Raw genomic sequence first — 24,186 nt, forward strand, 5'->3', positions numbered from 1 at the left:
CACACACACACACACACACACACACACACACACACACACACACACACACACACACACACACACACACACACACACACACACACACACACACACACACACACACACACACACACACACACACACACACACACACACACACACACACACATTTTATAAGTTTTACTGCTCAGAGGACTCCAAACAATTATACCTGACAGGTCTGACGCGCCAGCCAGATAATAAATTCTATAATACATCGTAGATTCAATTTACTACTAAAAAAAAACAAAAAAAAAAACAGCCGTCGTAGGGATATAAAGTTAAATAATATATGATAACAAAACAGGGAAAGCCACAGCTTTACTATGAGATTGAAGTGAGTAGATCATTGAGTCCTTTTTTCCTCTAATGAGCGTTGCGGAAACCTCGTCTTTGTTTACTGGGAGCTCTTTCCTCGCCTGGCTGCCCCACCTCCCCGTGTCAACAAGGGAATAGGTTTGTATATCCTCTTAGCGGGCACCCCGGACCCAGAGTCGCTCAGGTGAGACAGGAACCGCGGCTCACGGCCCTCCCTCGCCCGGCGCCCCTCACAGCGCGAGGAAGCTTTCCACATCAAAGCGGCGCGTTGAATGTGGAAAGGAAAAAAAAAAATTCTGGGCTCGTGAGACAAACACTTTCTTTTACTCTCTCTCTCTCTCTCTCTCTCTCTCTAATGTATATTATGCGATTTATTCATTTATTTTTGTGCTCAAATAACACATTTGTGGGGCAGTGATTAGCGTGCCTAGGTACGAATTTGGGAGGCCGGATTCGAATTCCGACCTGGGCAGTCGCCGTGCAGCTAACTCACCTGTTCTTTCTCCCTTTCTGGCTGGTCGATAAATGGGTACCTGGGGAAACCTGGAGAAGGTGGACTGTGGTCACCCACATGTACTGGCAATGTGTCCCGGGGTAGGGTTTTTATTCACCACAGGCTCAAGGGCCAGTGCGACGGAAATGAGCACCGAAGCCACGCGCAGCTTTAATATATGCCCCCAAACAACCCTTTTTACTTTTTTCAATAAACAATTCACCTGCAGTACTGAAGTGTATAAATATACTCCTAAAGATTACGTTACTCTTTCCAGTGGGCTTGTTTTTACAATTGCTAATTATTTATCATTATTATAATCGACATCATCTTAATAGTGTGTTGCTCTTGCAGCTGGATGCCGCCGTCAGCAGCTGGGATTCCGAGACTACCTGTCTGGGTGAGTATTTTTAGTTGCATTTTAAGTACTCATATGTCTTCTTGGTGTTTTCTCTTCTTATATTTTATATAACTTGAAAATTGCACCTGCCATCACTAAATGCCAAATACTATATTTCCTACAAACTTTCATTTAAATAATCATGAGTTTCGGTCATCACCTGCTTTCCGGTCTACTCACAAGCACTAGTCAGTGTGAAAAGCAATACACGTGCATGGGAACTATGTCAGTGCAGTGATCGTACACGGCTCAGTGTGCGGGGCGTGACCAAGACCATGGATGCTTGGCCAAGGCTTGGTGTGTGCGTGCAGATACCGTAAGCACCTGTGTGGCTCATGCAAGCGGTGTTGTGTAGGGGCGGGGTAGGCACGCCAATACACGATATCTGAGAGTGGCTTTCCCTTTGTCCTCGGTGTTCATGAGACGCATCAGGCTTTGTGGGGCTGAAGGCAAGGCGTCTGGTCAGCTGGTGCGGGTTCATGGTTGTGTTCGTAGTGGGTTTTCGTTGAGGTTCTTACCTCTTGTTTGTCTTGACTCAGAGCCACACATAGAAAGTAACGGCTAGTTCTATGCGACTTGGCCCTTTGAATAAAAAGGTATAGGTGTGTGCCGTGGGCGGGAGTTCACCTTAGGAAGTAATTATATTTGTGTGTATACCTAGACCCTCAGACTCCGTTGCCCGTTATAGCAAGATGAACAGCTAATTGGATAGGTGGAGGGGTCCAAGACGTATCACAACCATTGTCTATATGGCTCCCTTGATCAGCGGAGCGTACAGGAGCGAGGTGTATCAAGGAGTCGCGTGAGCTGATGGTCATACTAAGAACGTTAAGAAAGCATGGGAAAGATGAGGCTTCGAATAACTGCGCAGCGACTTGAAGATTAAGTGGAAGTAGGAAGGGTCGGTGGAGGACAAACGCTCTTCATGGCTCTCTCTCTTTCTCTCCTTCCTCGTCCTCCCACATGCTCTTCCCGCCTAGCAAGTATTCCACCCCCTCCCTGTCCAGTCCCTCCCGTCCCCAGCTCTTCCCGGGTGGCGGTGGTTTACTATGCAAGTCATGTACGCTGAGGAGCCTCTGCTGCCTTGATGGATATACGTAGAAGTGTTTTCACTGGACCTGTGCCTCCCAGACTTCTACCTCCCCATCCCCCCCACTATTACCACACCTTGACGTCTTCCCAACCCACTCCCCCTTACCTCTGCCTTCTCTCCTCCACATTCACCTTCCCGTATCCGAGCTTCCCACAGTACCTTCCTCCACCTCCTGCATCTTCCCTTCCCGCTTTCCCCTCCTTCCAAAGTCTCGTTCTACGTTATATCCTCTTGCAATTCTTCCTTCTTAGCATTCATTTTCCGTCTTCCTGCTATTCTTCACTTTTCCATCTTTTTTTTCCACCATCATCTTCCCGTCCTCCTTTCCCCCACATCATCCTCTCTTCTTCCTCTTCTTCCGCTCGGCTCCTCCCCTTCCTGTCTTCCCTCCCGTTACCTTCCTGTCTATCTGTCTCCTACCTCATCTCTCCGTTTATTCTCCCCAATCTCACTGTTCCATGTCCCTATCTCATACCTGATCTTACCATCCTTTAGCCCTCCCCGCTACATCGCCCTCCCGCCTCCCCACCACCTCTCTTCCCTTCCTCTGCTGTGGCTCACCTGTATCCCCTCCTTTCTTACCTCACCTTATCATTGACTTGCGTCCATTATGTTTTTCCCTATTCCTTTTTTTGACCTTTTCAGCTTTCCACCTGTACCTTTCCTTCTCCTCCCTTTCTTGAAATCTCTTTCTATGATTTCTCACTTTATTTCAACTCGTCTGATCGTATCGTATTCCTTCGTCACCTCTACATTCATACATCCAACTTCGTAAACAGATTTAGGTTTCTAAGATATTCCCTTCCCCCTTTAAATGCTATGAACACCATCTGCCGATCTAGATTTAACTTGATGCGTGGAAGTTCATTTGTATTTCAGTGTGCCAGATCTTCCCTCTCAGAGCACATCTAGAGTGTGTCGTCAAGGCAGCCTCGTGGAGGGTTCTCAGCCATTATCATGCAACACGCGGTTCTCTCTCTGGAGCGGAAAGACTGAAAAAAGGAGAGAAAAAATATCAGAGCTTTTCACAGCTTTTCGAGAAAAAAACTTTCTTCTTTCTATACTTTTTCTTATGAAACAAAATTAACTGTGATGACTGAGTCACTGCTGAAGAGGCAGGCTATATAAAGGATGTGTGTGTGTGTGTGTGTGTGTGTGTGTGTGTGTGTGTGTGTGTGTGTGTGTGTGTGTGTTTGGTGGGGCGGGGCGAGCTTGGGGCAACCGACACGCGCGCGAGGCTCCTGTGATCCCGCTGACAGGTAGGTTCTAGTTTAATGTTTAGTTACTTGGCAGATTCTTTTTTCGTATACTTAGAACGCAGCTTGTCGGTGCTCAACTGCTTCATTAATTTTTTCGACCACTAATACAAATGCTGATATCTATGTTAGCAACATTCTATCTTGTAACAATAGTCACTGTTTCTTCTCGGCCAAACTCTTGTCTCCTTCATTCTACAAACACAACCCAATGACCGCAACTCAAGGCAGTTAATTTACAGGAGGCATGTATGTCCACGTGGTCAGATCTCTAGTATTATTTCCCTCGAACAATTAATTTACATGAGTCGTGTGTGTCCACGTGCTTAGATCTCTAGTATTATTTACCTCGAAGATGCATCACGAGAAAATTGTTACGAGCTTACATTCTCTTTCTTCATATAATAATATCAACACAAACTGTGAATCACATTAATTTATAAGCATGCACTCCGAGGGTTTGTGTGCTCCTTAATACTCTTGGCGGCGCATGGGGAGGGGCTGGAGGCTGAAGAACACATCTTCGCCACACGGCACGCCCCGTGAGGGACATGAGTCCACCAGTGAAGAGTCTGGTGCCCTCTGCCACTTCCTGTCGGGTCGAGTTTCCTGGAACAGACGGGAAACATTAGTTCCGCAAACAGCGTCTGGACAATCAGTCCAGTGGCTCTAAGATTTGCGGTGCAGCCGGGCTTCTGCGGCGGGACGGGGCGAAACGGGAAGGAATTGAGCGGTGTGGGACGGACCTTGTATCTGGTATATATTTATTTTCATAAAATGTGGGAACAGAAAAGCTCAAGACATTTTCTGGTCATATTAGATATTCCTGCTCTTATATTTTTCGTAATTATCTTCAGCTGCTTTCTTGAATTTTCAAAATATACCTCAGGGTAGACTGCAAAGCATTTTCAGATTTTTTTTTTTTTTTTTTTTTTTTTTTTTGTGTGTGTGTGTGTGTGTGTGCGCCTGCATGTGCCTACACTATTGCTCACAGTCATGCGACCCCTGCACACAGCCTTGCCATGGGCCATCACACCGGTGTTTGCTCTGCCTCGCCGTCTGCTCCCTCCTGGGTGTGTGCCGACGCTTTCGGTGCCTTCACGACGGCCATTCCCCCGCGAGGCTGCCTTTATATGGCGAAGCAAATTTGGCTCAGCTTAGGGCGAGGCCCACGCTGGCCAGGCGCTGCTGATGTGATGCCCCGAGGATGGATCAGGAGCATTTAATTAGACCATTCACACACACACACACACACACACACACACACACACACACACACACACACACACACACACACACACACACACACACACACACACACACACACACACACACACACACACACACACACACTCAAAGCGACACGTTTGTAGCAACATACATATTTACGAGGAAAGGACGGAACTACTTATGTGTACGGTTCGTGTCTCTTACTATATGACACGCGCCACGGTCGGTTTGCTGATAAACGCCGTGTTTGTGTACTTGGCAAACACGGGAATGAGAGCAAGTGAAGTGGTGCGAGGAAGAAAGGTTGTCCGCTGGGTGTGTCTGCTATACGTTTCTAAGTAGTAGTAGTAGTAGTATTAGTAGTAGTAGTAGTGGTGGTGGTGGTGGTAGTAGTAGTAGTAGTAGCAGTAGTTAGTAGAAGTAGTAGTAGTAGTAGTAGTAGTAGTAGTAGTAATAGTAGTAGTAGTAGTAGTAGTAGTAGGAGGAGGAGGAGGAGGAGTTGTAAAAATAATAGGATCAGCACTAGTAATCACTTTTTATCGTTTATTTGTTAAAGAATATACATAGATAATTGATGATCTTAAAACGCCTGCATCGTGGTATATTGCCTCACAAATAAAACAGTAGCACTGCTGTTTAACTGCGTCGGTTAGAAGCTGCCCTGACGTGAAGCAACATCATCTACAGCAGCTGCAACAGCACCCGCCGTGGCCCCGGGGCAGAGTGGTCCACTTGCGACACTCGTTGAAGAGATACGAAGACCGCGGAAAGAGGAAGTAAGCAGAGCGATGAAAGAAAACGTAACCCTGATGGAGGCGGAGACAGACAGAACCGTGGGAGGAAAGGGACTCCGGACATCGTAATTCATTGCTCAGATGCAAATGAGACGTTGGTTAGTTACCTGGTCGTTGACCACACCTGTGCCTCATCTGCTGTCCGCCTCTTGTCCTCGCTCTCGTTCATGTTAGCGGGCTCGCCCCTCACGATGCCATCACGGAGAGGTGATGGTGTCAGCAAAAGAAAAAGAAAAGTTTACTCTCCTCCCCAGCGGCACACTTGGCCTCCTGAACGGCTCGGGGCTGTAAACACCTCATCACCATATTCATCATTGACTCGTGTTCAGCTTCTGGGATCTATGAACTTAAGTGACGCTGGAGCATGATAAGCCTACGTGCGGCGGCCAGCATCAGCATCAGCATCAGCGGCCGTGCCTCAGCATAGGCCAGGCTTGCTGCCGCGGCCCCTTCAGGCACTGCCGGCCTTTTTAGGCTCCTCGACTTTCCTTACTGTATAATTTTAAAGGTCTGACGACTCACTATATAATTCATAGCTATGTTGACGGCGTAGGCACAGGTGCTCTTATGAAGGTGTAAGACGTATGTAGTACACTATATTTTCCCTCTCCGTGGAGCCGTGAGCATAACCAGTTCTCCCCCCACTCCACTCCTCCCCCGCGTCACTCACGGCGGGGATGTAGTGGTAGCCGTCACGCCCATGCTCTGCCGGCTCGCACCGACAAGAACACAAGCTGATGACAGAAAGCGGATTTATTTCTTAATTAATTATAAAGGGGAGAAACAGTAGCACCTTGTAAGAAACTGTCATCCACGCAACGTCCAAATGGCTCTGTGGTCGTCTCCTATTTTCTGGCTGTGAGCTTTTATTCCTTAATCCTGACGTATTGTTCTAAAAGGGTAGATGACTCGTGTTTTCCGCAGTTCATCCAAAATTTGTGAGTTTATTCTGCTGCGGTTCAGCTGATTTAGCACCGTTCCCGAGACTCCGGTGAATTATTATGAAACAAGTGAGGCAAACACACCGCAGAATTGGTTGTTATTACGAACCTGAGGCACCTCGGACAGCTGTTTGAAAGGGAGGATATACACACGCACGCACGCACGCACACACTCCAGAAGGCACAGCGAGAGCCTTCCCTCCTCTGGGAGTGTTTTGCTCTGATTCTCCCTCTCGCTGCATCTTTGACCTTAGAACGTCGATGAGTAAACGTCTTTAGACTGAGCTTTTATTTAAGCCCACTATAAGAACATAGGAGTCTGCCAGAGGCCGGTAGGCCTGTACAAGGCAGTTCCTCTGAACCTAAGCTCCCGTGTAGCTCCTGTGTATCTAACCCCACCTAATATCGCTGTCCATGAATTTATCTAATCTATTATTGAATGTGACAATTGTATTGGCACTCACCACGTGACTGCTAAGCCTATTCCACTCATCCACCACCCTGTTTGTAAACCAATTTTTGCCTGTGTCCCCGTTGAATCTGAATTTATCTAGTTTAAACCCATTACTTCGTGTCGTACCCGGTTCTCTTACCAACAAAACCTTATGAATGTCTCCCTTATGAAAGCCCTTCATCCATTTATAAACCTCGATCATGCCTCCACGCACCCTTCGCCTTTCTAGAGAATGCAAGTTTAACTGTTTGCGTCTCTCCTCGTATGGCAAGTTTCTCAACCCCTGAATCATCTTAGTCATCCTCCTCTGCACTGATTTTAACATTTTGATATCCATTCTATAGTAAGGTGACCAGAACTGAACCGTATAGTCAAGATGAGGTCTAACTAATGCTAAATATAGTTTGAGGAAGACTTCGGCGCATATGTTGCTTACGCTCCTTGAAATAAATCCCAGTACCCTATTTGCTCGATTTCTAGCTTGAATGCATTGTGCCCTTGGACGGAGATCAGAGCTCACTAAGACCCCTAAATCCCTCTCGCACCCAGACCTGCTTATGAGAGTGTCATTTAAGCAATAGTTATGTGAGGGGTTGTTCCTACCTACACTCAGAATACTGCACTTCCCTACATTGAACTCCATCTGCCATTTATCCGCCCAGTCATACAATCTGTTTAGTTCACCTTGGAGAATACTAGCGTCCTGATCCGACTCAATTACTCTACCGATCTTGGTATCATCTGCAAACTTACTGACATCACTACTAATTCCTGTATCTAAGTCATTGATATAAATAATAAACAAAAGTGGACCTAATACCGAACCTTGTGGGACCCCACTCGTAACACATCCCCAGTCAGATCTTTTACCATTGATTTGCACTCTTTGCATCCTATTGCTAAGCCACGCCTTGACCCAGTTCAAAACTTTACCCTCTACTCCGTGAGCCTGTAATTTAAGCAACAGTCGTTGGTGAGGAACTTTGTCAGACGCTTTACTAAAATCAAGATAGATTACATCATAATTTGCATCTCTGTCTACCGCCTCAAATACTTTATTGTAGAAGGACAAGAGATTGGTGAGGCATGACCTACCTTTCGTGAACCCATGCTGCGAGTCGTGAATTAAGCTATGTTTCTCTAGATGCTCCCGAATGTTCCTGGCTATTATGGACTCCAGCATTTTGCCTATAACCAATGTTAAGCTAATTGGGCGATAGTTTGAAGCAGCTGACCTGTCCCCCTTTTTGAAAATCGGCGTCACATTAGCTACTTTACATAGGCTCGGCACATAACCAGTATTTACCGACATCTTAAAGATGTCGGTTAGTGGGTCACTGAGTACATCACCTAATTCCTTTATTACCTTCGGAAATATCCCGTCAGGACCTGGCGACTTGTTCTTCTTAAGCTTATCTATCTCATCCTGAACTACTTGCCTGGTAATGATTATATCCCTCAATTTATCGCCACTATAAATAAATGTTGATTTTTATTCAAATACTAATCATTTAATTGTATTTTTCAAATTGTGACCAGCTAACATGTGAGACCGGCAGTACAAGATTATGTAGAGTCTAAAGCTTCCCTTTGAACAGCACGCTGAGCGGCCCCTGTGCTGTGTTCAAGAGTCATTGGCCTGTGGCTCTTGCTGTCCTCTTATTAGGTCAATTATGTGAGTGCTCTCGAAGTGCATAATTTTATCTAAGAGTATAAACGCATTATTAAAATAACTGACGCTTTAAAATGCATGGTCATGAATATATTGAAACAAGGCAAGGTGAGACTGCAGCAGGTATACATCGCGATGGTTGTTTGTCAGTAACAAGTCTAACGTTTTGTTTGTGACGCGTGAGACAGCCGTGGTCCCTGTGTCCAGTGGCTGCTGACTCACGTTGGTGGGTAAGATGAATGGTGCAACAACAGCCCATTTATCTGCATCATGTCTAGGAAAAAGGTGTTGCTTAATTTTTTTTATTCGCTTCTAAACACAGGTGTGCATGCCTCGTTTTCCTCGCTTCTACTTAGACCGAGGAACATCTGGTTGCTGTGCTCTTGTCTTTTTGTTTTTGTTATACTCCTTTGGATTTTCTTTTTGTTTTCTAGAATTTTTTATATCAGAATTATGTAAATAATTGCTTAGATTCTTATAATATACTTGACTCATGTAGTTGAAGTATTTTGATTTTTTTTTACTACAATCAAGCCGCGTATTTTCTTGTTTGCAGCTCATCTTTCCTTGCCGCACCACTCTCAACACCACGCATCGGCCTGCATTACCACTCCCTCATTGCAGCCAATCACTTTTCTAGACGTAGTATCTGTCGTAATTCCCGAAATCGTCTTCATCGAGTCATGTTACTGTTTGCAACTCGAAACCACAACAGTGTCATCTGTGTTTGGCGAGACATAATACGGTATCGCCGCCCTGAATCACTCCTCGCTCACGTTAGATCGTCTCAATTTGCTGACTTCCCAGAGCACAATCAACAGCAGCCGGAGCATGACTTTATCTGGGCCAGTCATCAACACCTATCGGGAAGGTATTCATTGTATCTGGCCCTGCAGGTTCTCCTTCGTCAGATGTTTCTTCATTGTCTTAATTTGTTATCGTCTGATTTTATGTCTGTGCGTTATATTCTCCGTTGCATAGTGCCTAGCTCTCCTAGCTACGGATCCGCATATCTAGGCTCGAATCCCGGTCTGGGCAGTCGGCGCGCAGCCCATGCACCAGCTGTTCATCCTCCTCTTCGGGCTCGTCCATCAATGGGTGCCTGGAGAAACTTGGGGAAGGTAAACTATGGTAATGCTGATGTTACAGTGGCTTTGTGTCCCGGATTAGTGGGTTATTACCGTGCCTACCCACCACAGGATCAGGGCCTATGGAACGGAGATGAGCTCTAAGGCCACGCGCAACTATAGCGTATGCCTCCAACTTGACGTTTACCTTCTTTGCAACTACTTGTTCATCTTAGCATGATGAGCACAGCAGCTCATTAACACGACACACCTACCTCATCAGTCACCCCACCCACGCCACGCCCGTGTTTATGCTCAGCTCGTTAGTTATTTAAGACACTGGCCGCGGTACTCTTCCTAGTCGTTAATCCATGAGGACACCTGAACCAACTCCCTAATTTGCCGGCACACCTGACTCGCCTGATTAACCACACACCTGTTGCTGCTTCTCCTTCGTCCCACCTGAGCCTCCTCCCAGCACCCCGCCCGCGCCTTGGAGTGTTCGGTGCCACAGACGGATGGGGTGTGGTGCGGCGCGGCGAGGGTGTGGGAGGGAGGAGACGTGACTCATTTACTGCGTCACTGTGGCTGCGGAGAATCTTCCACGTTACTTTCACGGTCGCCTGCTCGCCGGATGTCGCGAAAACGAGCAAGCGATACGAGATTAAGCTGTAGAAATGTCGTTAATAGCGCACACGTTTTCTCTTTCCCACGTGGTGATAGGTGAAAAGAAAAAGTTAAGATTTATGATTCTTGTGACTTTCAGCGTAATTGTTAATGGTCTCGAAGACAGCGCCAGAGTGGATATGGACAAGGGTCAAGAGTCTGGTGTGGGACAACGGGATGGGTGGTGATCGGCTGGCAAGGAGGAATAGCATTCGGCCGAAGGTGTATCAGACGGTCACAACGCCGCAGAAACTCTCGGAGCACCTAAATTGTCACTCCTCCAACAATGAGTGAAATTATCCTCCTCTATTGCTCCTGCGGTTTCATCACGGGATTAAACTTATCACTGGGGATTGGGGAATAAAGTCTTAAGAGATACAGATTTAATTTCTACACGTTACTTTGAACCCGTGCTAATAAGACAACACGGAAGAGAAAAAATACTACTAAACGGTCTCCTCCCACACACGCCCACTGCTGAGAAGAGACAGCAATAGGTGATGAAAACGTAAGGCAGCAGCATGTTCAATCACCAAGCTGCTCCTGGCGATAATCTGACTCCCATTTCCTTTAACATCTTCCCCCCACCTAAGTTCATATTATGTATAAAACGTTTTGTACCGCACGTTTTTTCCTCTCATCATTAGTTTTGCTCTTATTTCCTTAAACTTTCTTTTGTGCGCTTAAAATATTTTGTATCCCACGTATCTTCCTCCCTTGTTTGCTTGCTTCCTTCCTTCGTTCCTCTTTCCGTGCCTCCCAGAGTGTGAGTCTCCCCTCGTAATGGTGTGATACTTTTCCGCTTCAGGTGTCTTGTTCGAGGAGGACCTGTGGGAGCGCTACGAGGAGTATCTGCAGGTGTACGAGCAAGCCGTCAGGTGAGTAGTGTTACCTGGCCAATTTACGTTATACTTGTTTTTTTTCGCGTCTTTCTTCCCCCGTCACAGTTACCTGCTTTATTGCCTTTTTTCTCTCGTTTTCCCTTCCCCTTCTCTGTTACTTGCTGTGTTGCTGTTCCTGACCAGGCCCTGTCTTAGTTTTGTTACTTTGTTTGTGTAACTTTTTTTTTCTAACACCTGGGAACTCATTTCCAGGTTGTTGTTCCTGTCACCCGACCTGATTTACTTGCTTCATGTCTCACCTGGGCCTTATTTTCTACCTGGCTCATTAGGTAGAAGTTATAATAAATTTGTTTTTTATGTGAAATAGACAGGTGGAAAGATAGACACATACAGATAGATAAATAGATATATAGACAGACTGACAGACAGACAGACAGACAGACAGACAGACACCTATAAACAAACAGACGGGATGATACCTAGAACGAGGGATGATACCTTGAACGAAGCCATTTTTAAACCACAGCTTCTTTTATATTCCTGCCAGTGAGATCGTAAATAACTCACTTCCTTTGGAGAGCTTTGTTGAATAGAATGGTGATCTATATATAACTTTTGTGTGCGGATTTATAGTCAAAGAAAGGGACTGAATGTGTGCGGGTGCTATAGTTTCTCTCCCTAACGACAGATTTTGGGTAGAAGTTGTGTGTTCAAGTTTATACTATATCATTATTCTGTTACTTCTTGTATTAAATATCTTCGAAAAGCACTGATTAATTTACCTAAACATTTGTAAACTCTGGTCATTATTAGAGAGAGAGAGAGAGAGAGAGAGAGAGAGAGAGAGAGAGAGAGAGAGAGAGAGAGAGAGAGAGAGAGAGAGAGAGAGAGAGAGAGAGAGAGAGAGAGAGAGAGAGAGAGAGAGAGAGAGAGAGAGAGAGAGAGAGAGAGAGAGAGAGAGAGAGAGAGAGAACTAACCTTTGTGTGAATGTTCATACGTATGTGTGTGTATGTGTAGAAGAGGGGTGTGTGCGCATTGATATTATGAGTTAGTGCACGTGGGAGGGGGTGCGGTGTGCCATCAACCATATGCCAAAACACAGTAATACGTCATAATAACCAAGTCACGCCCCCCCCCCCCCCCCCCACACACACACACACACCGCATACACACAGATTTGGCTGGGCTTACCTGCTGGTCTTGAGGGTGTTGCTGGCCGTGGTTCCAGGCCGACAACGAACGTGGGTGCATATTTACCGGGCGAGCATCTTTACGACCTTGAATGCGAGTATAAGGTAGCGAGGTGCGAGTAAGTGAGCAAACAGACCTTGTGGAGTGACTCGTGGCAGTGGTGGCGGGGAATCACGAGGAGCACAAAACACCGAGCAAGAACTGGGGACAAAGGGAGATTAAAGAGAGAAAAAAAAAAGGGATGAATCATAAGGTTTCGTTATTTTCTTTCTCCTCTATTGTGGGCCACCAGCTTCCATGGAGGTGTGTGTGTGTGTGTGTGTGAGAGAGGGGGGTGGTGATGAATGGGAAGGGGGAGAGAGGAACAACAACAGGAGTAGGAGGTGGTGATGGGGGGGGTTAAGGGAGGTGTGGGGGGGGGGGTATTTTTCTCACTCATGACTCACACTAATGGAAGAATCGTTGCTCCTCTCTCGTTCTTCTTTTCTGTCTCTTTCCTTTCAGCTTTCATTATCTTTCCGTTCTTTATCGCTTCCTCTCCTTCAGGCTTCTTTTTTCCTTTTTTTTGTGTCTCTTTGAATCCTCGCTGGGTCTCTCTCTCTCTCTTTCTCTCTCTCTCTCTCTCTCTCTCTCTCTCTCTCTCTCTCTCTCTCTCTCTCTCTCTCTCTCTCTCTCTCTCTCTCTCTCTCTCTCTCTCTCTCTCTCTCTCTCTCTCTCTCTCTCTCTCTCTCTCTCTCTCTCTCTCTCTCGTTCTCTTTTTTTCCATTTTTCATGTTAAATTTGCTTCATTTATCTTTTCCTTGCATTTTCCTTGTCACTTATATATTTTCTGCTGCTGTCTTTTAACTTTTCTTTCCTTTCTTCTTCCTTCCTTTATATCCTAAGTCCTCTTTTTTAGAACCTCACCAACTCTGTCCTTTCTCCTTCCCTCTTTTTTTCTTAACATAATCCTTTGTCTCCTTATCTACTTTCATCTTATTTCTTTCCATTAACATTACCGCTCTTTTTTCTACTTCATCCTTATTATATGTTTTTTTGACACATTTTCTTTGGTCTTAACTGTTTCTAACGCTTGTTCCTCTTTTTTTTCTTTTCTTCTCGTCTTCCTACTTTCCATCCTTTGGTCTCTCCTTCCTTGAGACCGACATAGCTGCTCACAACGGGAACTCATATAGAGCAGTTGTATAATGTTAAGGAATGTGTTAAGTCCGAGGAGGTAGTTCAAATTACTTTCCTGTTAAGGTGAAAATACCCCAAATATTAGAAGCGGCATATTCTTAGATCTTAATAATACCGTTGCCTGTGCTCATATTAAATGCTAAAGTGTCTTTCTTTGCTCGTTTCATGGCAAAGAAGATGGCCTGTAATTTCCTGCCAAGAATGTGCAGGAGGGAAGGGAAATAATAATGTCCTGCTTAGTTGGACATTTTTTAAATTCAAAGTCTCAAATTTTTTGTCGGGTGATAGAAACTCCTTCTCAATTTTATCATACCAGCACACGCTAGCAGGGAAGGCTTATGACTGAAAATAGCGGGTAGATACCTCTTAAACTAAAAATAAGGAAAAAAAGAAACATTCCGCTGGGTAACCACGAACACTTACGGACAGCAAACACGGAAAGACAGTGTTGATTACTTAGCAGCTGTGTCCGGGCCGCGGCGGGGGTGGCGGCGTTGTCAGACCCAGTTCCACCTCCTGCATTCACCGCTACATGCAATGGCTATTTTAAAACCTTTATAAGAACCGTATGCAAGACCCACATCATTATACCTGCAGGGGAGAAGAGGGTGTAGGAAGGCGCCGTGGAGTCATGTAAGTGTGTTCCCTCATCGCCATATTGCAAACTCGTTTCATATGCTGGGTTAAAAATTCGTGCAAGCTGACCTTATATGTTCTGGAGACTCTGTGAGGTGGGCGGCCGAGGTGATATCAGGTGAAGGTCACACCTACACCAGACGGGGCACTGCTCCTTCCTCCTCGTTCTCCGGGTTCCATCGCGCCTGTGTAACTTGAACAACGTCTACCTGGTGTGGGCGCGGCGAGTGGGTGTGGGTGCCATGGGTGCGGTTGACCAAGCTGCCGGCTGCCCACACCACACGGATGTAGAACGAAAGAGTGCACTTGTCAGACCTCCTCCAACACACACAGTGGAAGTAGTCCACGGCGCCGCCAAAGACAGGTCGCCACACACGGAGCATTAAGGTTAATTGCCACGGGAAGAGGCGTGAGAAGGAAGTCCATCAGTAGATCTTCCCGAGGGGAGATGAGCAAGGAGAGGTTGATACGTGGAGGCGGCGCTGTGATCACGTTTAAGATCTGGTTGAGCTTCGAATAAGATAGAAGTCAATGCTGAGGCGTAGGTGTGGCGTGGGCGTGATGGATGGCGCACAGAGGCCCATGTTTCTACGCCCAAGACTCTATGTGGTGCATCTGAGTCTTTGCGGCGCCTTACCTATCCACCCCACCTGTTGAACACTCCTTTGCGTGATAATGAGGGCAAAGGAAGGAGGCTTGTAGGGCAAGGTGCTAGTTAGAAGTATTTAGGCCGAGAGTAAACGAGAGGGAATTAAGGAAGAGGAAGGGCGAAGCGGTAAAGAGGAAATGGGATGGCTACCATAGGAGGAAAGGAAAGGGATGGTTTGCAAAAGAGGAAATCTTGTAAATGTCAAGGACTGGCAGTTGATAATCTAATAAAGGGGAGGAGACAGTCGTAAGGTTTGTTAATTAGAAAACGATCCACGAACACAGACTAAAATTATGAAAAAATCAGATGAAAGTATGATAGTTTTACGAAGAGTATAAAAAAAATATGGATGAAGATCAGTTTAAAAAGCGAGGTAATAAATATATCTGACGAAGTTTTAGTGAAAGTCTTATGTTAGATTTTATGTTAGATGGAAAAGCAGAAATAGGAAGAGTAGTGAGACTGACAGAGAAGTGAATGTGCAAGAGGTGTGGAGGAAACATGAGAAGGTCTTTGAGGCGTTCCACTGATCCCTATACAAGGCGTTTCAAGGCTCCCTTCAGCGTCTTATATGTACCGTTTTTTTCCTCAACGCACAAAATCGTCTATCACTAACAATATTATTACTTTTACTATTGTTTGAACTGACTTACATTTGCACACATGAAAAGAAATTCTGTTGTAGCAAAAAAAAAAAAAAAAAATTGGATGTGAATAATAATCTTGAAGCTTCAACGCGCCAACTCCTGATTATTTTAAGTTATATAATATCAGTGTGTCTGTGCACCAGTTGGCTCCTCACACCTGTTGCCAGGGACGGTGTGGGTCTCGGTCCTCGGGGAAGAAGGATGGAGGACAAAACAAGGGTAGCTTCAAGTACTTAGGACAGTCGTCGCCCCAGATCACAACACGCTAATAGGGTTGTGTAGCTGTTCTCGAAGTTCACATATCGTCAGTCGCCTTGATATAGAGAATAGGACACGTTAATCACCGAAATATAGATGATAAGACTATTTAGTTGCTCATTGAAACTTCAGGTATACGTCCTTTACTTTATTTGCATAACTATTCATAAACAAGATTAATACCAACGCGTGATTCGTCTTTGTCAAATCCTAGCGTAAAAGATGTTTCCAGTTTTAAAAGTCATTCCTGAGGTGGGCATGCAGTTTCCACACTCACTAATGAGTCCTCGTCATCGCCAAACCATTAAGTAAAGAAAGTTTCCAGTTCCAAGCAATGGTTCCCGTTTCTCCGAGATGACACTGAAATCTCGTTTCCTTGAACCTCTCAATAACTTCGTCATACCTGTTATCATCATCTCCCACATTTTGCCAAATCATAGACGCCGTGAGAGAGTAACTGGTTCGCAGGTTGTTCGTGAAAAATGAAAACACTCGTTCACCCAGTAATCATGATTTGTTTTGTCTGCTTTAAACCGTATACCTGTTTGTCGTGTTTGTCTGTCTGTCTGTGTCTCTTACAGCAATACCTTGGAATCTTAATTAAAATCCTATCTATATCTATTCTGAAGAATCTACGTCACACTTATTAGGAATTTGGACAGTTCTTCCCTTTACATCCCACCTCGTAATGGGACTTGATACCTTGCGAGAACTCAGGTGTCTCGTAACAACTTAACTAAGGAAACTGCAACAGACGAAAGCCGTATCGCTACATTGTGCAGCAACTTCTCTAATTGAACCTCTCCTGCGGTGCTTTGCGGGGATTTAGCTACGTTGCTCTGCCCTTGAATTCGTCTCTTTTATTGGTGGGAAAAAAATGGCTTAAGTAGAGATACCGGCGGTTCTGAATGACATACCGCGATGACGCTACACCTTCGCCCCTTCGCTGCTTACCCCTAAATCACGGGTGGTCGATGTGGCGCGGACAAATCATACTGATCAAGAGACATCCGCGATCAGTCAACAGAACAAGTGGACGTGGCTTGAAACGACACGCTGACTTCCGTGCAGTTACCGTATTGCCATTACGGTGATGGTACTAAAGTCTCGCAGCTGTCTTCTTATTAATGTGCTTATTAAATTACCTGGAAAGAGTAGCCGGTAAGACAGGCCACCGTGAAGAGACAGGGCAGGTGCATCCCCACAGTAGTCTACGAGGGTTGTTACGTCTCTCTGGTTTTGTTTTCTGCTGTGTCTAATGTTCTTACGTGCATGACAATATAAGTGACATAGGGAAGCTGAAGTTTTCCTTGGTGTCCTTCTCCGTCTCTTGTCTCTTTAGGCTTGTGGGTGTTACGCTCTCCTCGGCTCTAGGCAGGCTACCGTGACGTCCGGGTTGTCGCCGTTTATCTCCCGTAGTTTGGCCAGGTAGTCATTTATCAACCTCACGTAGGGGATGATCAACAGGTAGATGAACCGCGCACGGGCCGGCACGCAGCCGAGGATTGAGGGTTTCAACGTGCTAACCACCACATGACGGAGAAGACTTTTTTTTATTGACTTCCGATACGATGACGTTGGAAATATAACTTTACGTAGTTTAACGCTCATTTGATATTAGTTTTGGTGTTAATGTTACTTCCTTGCTTCCAGGAGGTATTAATATCATAAAATAAGATTTCGTTGACGTGAAAATTTATAATGTTAGTGTGATAGGTTAGCCTTATCTCTTTCCTGAACTCCTTACATTTGATGGCTTCCCACACATGATATTTTTCGCCGCTCTGTCATTTACTTGGCCGGTGATCATGCAGGAAGCGGCAGACTTGTCCCCACACACGAGCGGGGCTGCGGGTTAGGGCCGGGGCCAGCTAACACGCATTTCCTATCATTACAGTAATTGCTCCACTTGTCTTCTTGGCGGTGATATAATTTCCTTTAGCGGAAGAAGAGACACACACATCAGTTTGATCAGATTTGTGCAGAGCTCTTACATATCTTAGGCTGTTTTATTTTCTTTTTCTTTTTTTCCTTCATCGGGGTGACAAGCTGCTGAACGTAATTCGTTTTTGCATCAGCGCCGCGTCAGGCCGGTGGTGGGCGTGGCGTGTTATGTCATTATATGCTGGGCCCGGCAGATGGCGCCCTCCTCGTCGCCTGGCAGCGTTACCGTGAAAAAACATGAGGCTACATAATCATATAGAGGAATTTTGTTAGCTAGCGGTAGTGAGGCCGGCGATCTTCTTTGTGGCACACTTTACACGCCACTGGAAACTCAACGAGCCTTGTTTTCCCATAATTTCTATATACTGAGACTCCACGTTCCTGCTCTCCCTCGGCTCCCATCACGTCCGCGTTGCCATCATTATTTTTTCACCCAGTCTGTGCTTGAGGGTATTTATTTTCTTAAGTTTCGATCTTCACGCGAGACAGTGATTACAGGGTCTTGTTTCCCGGAGTTTTATAAGGCGTGGTCTGCTAAGGCGTGACGATAGGAAAAGTGAGTGATGAGTGTGGGTTAACCGCTACTCCGAAGGACATATGGTTGAGATTCTCCATTATATTTACCCACGATTCTGACCTCTCCCCATCACTGCCTTCTTCCTTGCCCTACGGTGTCCAGTTCTCCCACACGACTCTCTTTGGGCTCCCACACATTGACTCACTGTAATTATATCGCGCGTATCATATTATCATTTCACAGGTTTCATAGGTTTTCTTTTTCCGGCTATTCATAAATACATCCCCTTCCGACGAATGTAGAGGAAGAGCTCAATTAATTATTAGATATAATACCAGAGTAGTTTTCATATTGCCTACACCGAACAGTCTTGAGTCATAGGAAAGAGGAAACACAGTAGGACAAAGGCTGTTCCAGAATATACAAGCAAAATGGATAAAATTGGTAAAGTAAATTAACTCTTACATTACACCAGGGCTATTTTTCCTCGAACTGCTCAGTGGAAGACCCATCACGGCAGTTCAATCCCTTGCGCGCGGGGCGAGGAGGCGGGCACCAGGTGGCTGATATGGCAGGGACATAAAGAAGGTGACTAATTATCCGAATATGTCGCTGGCGGGCTACCGGTTAGAGGTTCACCTGGGGGAGGGGGTGGCGAGGTGGTAGGAGTCAGCAGCAGGAGGTATATAGCGTGTGGGTCCCCTGCCTCACTGCCTACTGAGGGTGTGGTCGCTTGCTGGTGGCTCATTGTCTCCGCCAAGGCAGTTCCGCACACCGACGAACACCTGTGCTTGAGAGCGTGGACGGGTCTTCACGTGCGCCGCTCCGTGCCCGTTGTATTTACTATCGTGCTGTTGAGTGAGCGCGTGACCACAGCAAAACGTTAGGCTGAAATTGCACTTAACATCTCCTCTTCCTGCCCCTCCTGTTCCTTCCCCCTCTCCCCCTCCTCCTCCTCCTCCTCCTCCTCCTTTTCCTGCTCCTCCTTCTCGTTTACTCGGCGGGGTGCTACAAGGGACTTTATTTCACGCGTCAAGGCAGGAATCACAGCACGGTCCAGTAAATTGCCAGTTTACCTCCTCCTCAGCACCACGCCTCCCTCCCCTCTCCTACACGCTCTGTCTGCGTGGTGTAAACTTTTCTTTTCCTTGATGGAATGACTGACGTACGGTAAACTGTGCATGAAGAGCGTTGTTGGTCAGGCAATATGTCTAGGAAAATATGGTGCACCCGAATTGCACGTGGAGAATCGGTAATATTTGTTTTTTGAAGCGGGGTGGGGCGTCCGTCTGGCCTTTATGCGCGTTCGTGTGTGTGCATGTGCTTATTTCCTCCTAAATTATACATCCCCAGAACACTTATATAAACCTGTCATACCTATTTTGGGAGCTCTTTAGTTCTTTTATACACATTTTTTTCCTGGTTTCCTGTGGTTCGTCTTCATGGCAAGCTAAGAAAAAAAAAAACTAAAGCATGTCCGCAGGGCCGTGATTGTGGTGCGGAGAGGGAGAGGGAGGCAAATAGCCGGTCCGGAGGTGACGAGGAAGCGTTTTTGGTGTGAGGGAAGAGAGGATTCACGTCTGTTCAAGTGTTGGCTGCAGGGGAAACGGAAGGGAGGGTGGGGTAGGGGCTTCTATAGGTGATGAGGGGCTAAAGGACTCTGAAGTGAGGGACCGTTAAGAGATGTGAGGCAGGTGTGAGGGTCTCTCTAGGGGCGCAATTCACGTCTGCATGAATGTATGGAGGGGGCCAGAAAGGGATGGTAGGATGCCACGATGCCAGATTGTCTTACTCAGCCTCTTATATTTACCGACTTCCGACCCAAAAGCTGTCTCGTGGACCCCAATAAGGAGATTCACTTATAATTATCGTTAAAATTGTTAATTCCTGATGTTTCTTGGCAATAGTTAGGCGTCAGAAACCGGTAAATACTATGCTCTGAGTACGATAATCTGCCAACAGTGGTAGGATGTGCTGATATAGCCAGAAGGGATGGGGAACTCTTACGTGAGGGAAATTTGAGGGATGTGAGGCAGGTGCGGATGGGGATATCATGGAGGGCAGGTAAGGGATGCAATTATTAGAGGATGTAATTTAGTTCTTAGGGGCACGAAAGGTGAAGGTTAGAAGTGTGGATGGAGAGGAGCGGTGGAGGTGAGGATGGGCGTGGTGGAAGATGAATGTCACTGAGGAGGATAGAGGGTAAAGAAGTGAGGGTTGGGAGAGGATAAATTTTTGCAGGAAGTTAGGTGTGAGGTGGACGAGTTGGCAGCGTGTTTTAAGTTTCAGAGTAGAGAAAAGTCAACGGAGGGAAGATGAGAGGTGTGTTGAAACTAAACCGATTAGAGAATAATAGCAATGGTGAAGGTATACCACAGAAGAAAAAAAAATGACACGGAAAGGATGGGAGTAGAGGGCAAGGGTAAGGAAAAAGAAAAAAGGAGAGAGAGTAAGGAGCGGTATTTAGTAAGGATGGCAATAAAATGAATAGGTAAAGGACAGATGAAGGAAAAGTTTGGAAAGTTTCGTTTAGTCGGCGCAACATCTGTGGCCATATGCCGGAGAGAGACAGGAGGGGAAGGAATTATAGGAGAAGGGAACAGATCCCAGGAGACGGGACACAACCCCCAATTAATACCTCGTACTCATTCACTGCTGGGTGGACAGGGGCGTAGGGTATCGGAAAAGCCGCCCAATTTTTTCCACTCCGCCCCCCGACAGATGAAGGATGAAAACTAGGGAAGGGAGGTATATAGGAAAGATGAGGGAGATGAATGACAGATGAAAAAATAAAGCTACTGGAAATAAGTAAAAGATATAATGTAGGGGAGAACGAGAAGAAAAGGACTATGAAAAAGGATAAGAATAGCCGAGGAAAATGAATTATCAGCAAAAGAAGAAATGGAGAGAAGGAAGACCGTCGGGAAGGAAGAGGATGATAAATGAAGAGGAATGAGGATGCATGTCTTGTTGATGGATGTTAATAAGCGTTGTGTGCATCTGTCAAGGTCTCTTCTGTCCTAACGCCTATGATGGGCACCCTGCTGACCGTCCCGTCGCCGCTTAGCTCCTGACTCAGACTGGGTAGGGCAAGCCACTCAGCACCCGTGAATGTAAACAAGGCTACGTGCGCACATACCTACCCCTAACCCTCTCTCTTTCTAGTGTGTGTGTGTGTGTGTGTGTGTGAGAGAGAGAGAGAGAGAGAGAGAGAGAGAGAGAGAGAGAGAGAGAGAGAGAGAGAGAGAGAGAGAGAGAGAGAGAGAGAGAGAGAGAAATTATCAGGACTAGGTTATTGGCGACACAACCCACCGTTAACACCTCCACACACGCAGACGACTGGCGCCTTGATGTCTGTCCTCATGCCAATCCTTAACGACAATCGTCAGCGTGTGTGGGGTTTCGTCTATGATGCCAAGCCTTAAGACGAGTCCACAAATGATTATCTTCACATAGTCGTGATCCAGTCCTCTGCGTGTGTGGGCAGCTTTAGTAAATGTTAGGTAGCGCTACTTGCAACTGTACCAAAACTACTGAAATGCCTCATCTCCATAATTATGTGTTCTCCTTGATTATTGCCTGGTGAGTCGAGGGGAGTCAAATCGCAGCGTCTTGACCTTATTTTGCTCCCCATTTGTAAGGACCCGCAAACTGTTCACATCAGGAGAGTCGAATTGATCTTACTGGACTCTGTTCGACTTTCCTGGACTGAACGAGTCGTGGAAGAGCCCGTATGAAATTAGATACTCTTGAACGGCTTGTCGAAACGTGTCGTGAATCACAAAGTTCACCTCGACTCGTTCGGTATGAGTAACAGCGTGACCATTAGCCATTGGTCATCTCAGTAGTCTCAGTATGCCAGTCAGTAAGGTGTTATAAACCATCTCCCGCTCACTTGGTAAAATCACGGATCGCTCGTTATTCCTGGGCGTGAAGAAAAGCTAGGTTACAGAAAGTGAAGCAGTCACTAGTTTATAAAACGTGTGTGTGGCTGATGAATACACGGCGAGCATCAAGGGGGAGGAAGGAGCTGGGAGTAACGTTTGCTGCTGAGATTGTGGTGGCGTCTCACTGTTGACTTAAAATATTGTGAATTCTCCGTGGATGTTTGAGGAACAGTTCCATGAGGTAAGAGATGGGCGGAGTGTGTGCACAGCGGGACGTAATTCATTAGTCATCATACGCCCCAGTTCCTGTCATCGGGAGTAATTGTGTAAATACTGTGTGCAAGGTATCCAACGCGTGGGCCTGGGTGGGAGGGGAAGACACGGGGAAGTGTGATAATATTTCACGAGAATGAACCTGTCAAGAATGTTGCTGTTAAGATTTAAATTAGTTTCACGTGCGGCTTAGTATAAGGTTATGTGATGCTGCTGTGATCCGCTTCTACTACTACTATTACTGCTACTACTACTATTACTACTACTGCTACTACTACTACTACTACTACTGCTACTACTACTACTCTTACTACTACTACTACTACTCTTACTACTACTACTACTACTACTACTACTACTACTTCCACTTTTAACTCCTACGGCTACTCTAACTTCTACTACTACTAAATAGTCATTATCATTATTGCCATTGTCATTATTCATTATCGTCGTCACTGTTATTGCTATTTATGTATTCAAATCCTATGGCTCGTGGATGTGAAGAAACAGTCCCACGCAACGTAACACGCATTTTATAACAGTTCAGCCAGGGGACAATACTTCGACTCCCCGCGTACCATATTGTTGACATGGAGGTCGTTGCAGGGCGCCATCACTTCCAGTATTAATTTATCACATGGATTAGAGCAACAACACAGTTTGGCGAGAGGAGAGTCCTTTGGGCATTATGGGGGGACCGTAACACGCGCCTCCTCCCACAGGCAACCTAGAAAATAATACATGTCCTATTTTTATTATTTTTCCACCGAGGAACATTGAACAGTTACTGAAATTATAATGACCGTTCCCTCTGCGTCCGTCCCTTTTAGCCACCACCCCGCCCTTCAGTGGGTGGCGTGCAACGTTCATGTTCCTGATTTTTATTTTTATGGTCTTTTTAAATCTTCAGGTCAGGTCAACTTATTTAAAATTGATAATGGCCAGATAACATGTGGCTCAACGGGATTGCATTTACCGTTTAGAATATGAGAGACAGGGACTGACAGACCGACAGACAGACAGACACAGACAGACAGACACACAAATACAGATAAACAATGGCAGAGATACAGACAAATACAGATAGACAGATAGACAGACACAGGCACACAGACCTTCAAGATAATTTCGAAGCTATGCAGAAGTTTCTTTCGTGTTAGGTCGTGAATGTGAGTGATAATGTGTCACCTAACACGCACAGGAACGGCATGAACAGCACAGAGGATCCAGGAGGGTGAGCAGGGGGGTGAGGAAGGGACAGATTTACAAAGACAGAGAACTCGATGTTGTATCCATTCTGATGGTCAAATATAAAGAATTTTTGTTATGTATTTCTCATCACAGCTTTTTTTAATGTACGTTACCTTACAGCCACAGTTCAAGTTATGTAGATTCTTTTACGATAACAGCGTATGTAGCGGAAGATTTAAACAGTTTGCGAATAACAACAATGACAAAAAAGCTAATTGAGCTCCCAAGGCATTAGCTGACCTTAACAGACCGCTAACAACAATAATATAAACGGAGCGGAAGTAATGTGCACTCAGCATGGGTTACATACCGTTAATGTTGCGATAGAGCTGATAGGACTTGACGGCTCACTCAGGAGGGTCATCAACAGTTATTACCGTCCATGTAAGTAGAGCTAATCTTATGAAGCATCTCGTTTTACACATTTTGGCTGCCGACGTATAGTATTAGACGAGTATTACGGAGCATGGGAGTGACAGCAGTTAAAAGATTGTGGTTTGAAAAATAGT

General features: G+C 45.7%; 1 protein-coding gene across 2 annotated transcripts in view; it reads left to right on the forward strand.

The window, feature by feature from the left end:
- LOC127007104 (uncharacterized) overlaps window positions 1–24,186 on the forward strand; it is an 88,188-nt gene that overhangs the window by 62,457 nt on the left and 1,545 nt on the right. For both annotated transcript variants that reach the window (XM_050877715.1, XM_050877714.1), the window contains 2 exons: window positions 1,184–1,229; window positions 11,211–11,280. In XM_050877715.1, the coding sequence (XP_050733672.1) occupies window positions 1,184–1,229; window positions 11,211–11,280 (116 nt within the window). The remainder of the gene's footprint in view (window positions 1–1,183; window positions 1,230–11,210; window positions 11,281–24,186) is intronic.

Source organism: Eriocheir sinensis, chromosome 34 (assembly GCF_024679095.1).
Source record: "Eriocheir sinensis breed Jianghai 21 chromosome 34, ASM2467909v1, whole genome shotgun sequence".
Classification (NCBI taxonomy): Eukaryota; Metazoa; Arthropoda; class Malacostraca; order Decapoda; family Varunidae; genus Eriocheir; species Eriocheir sinensis.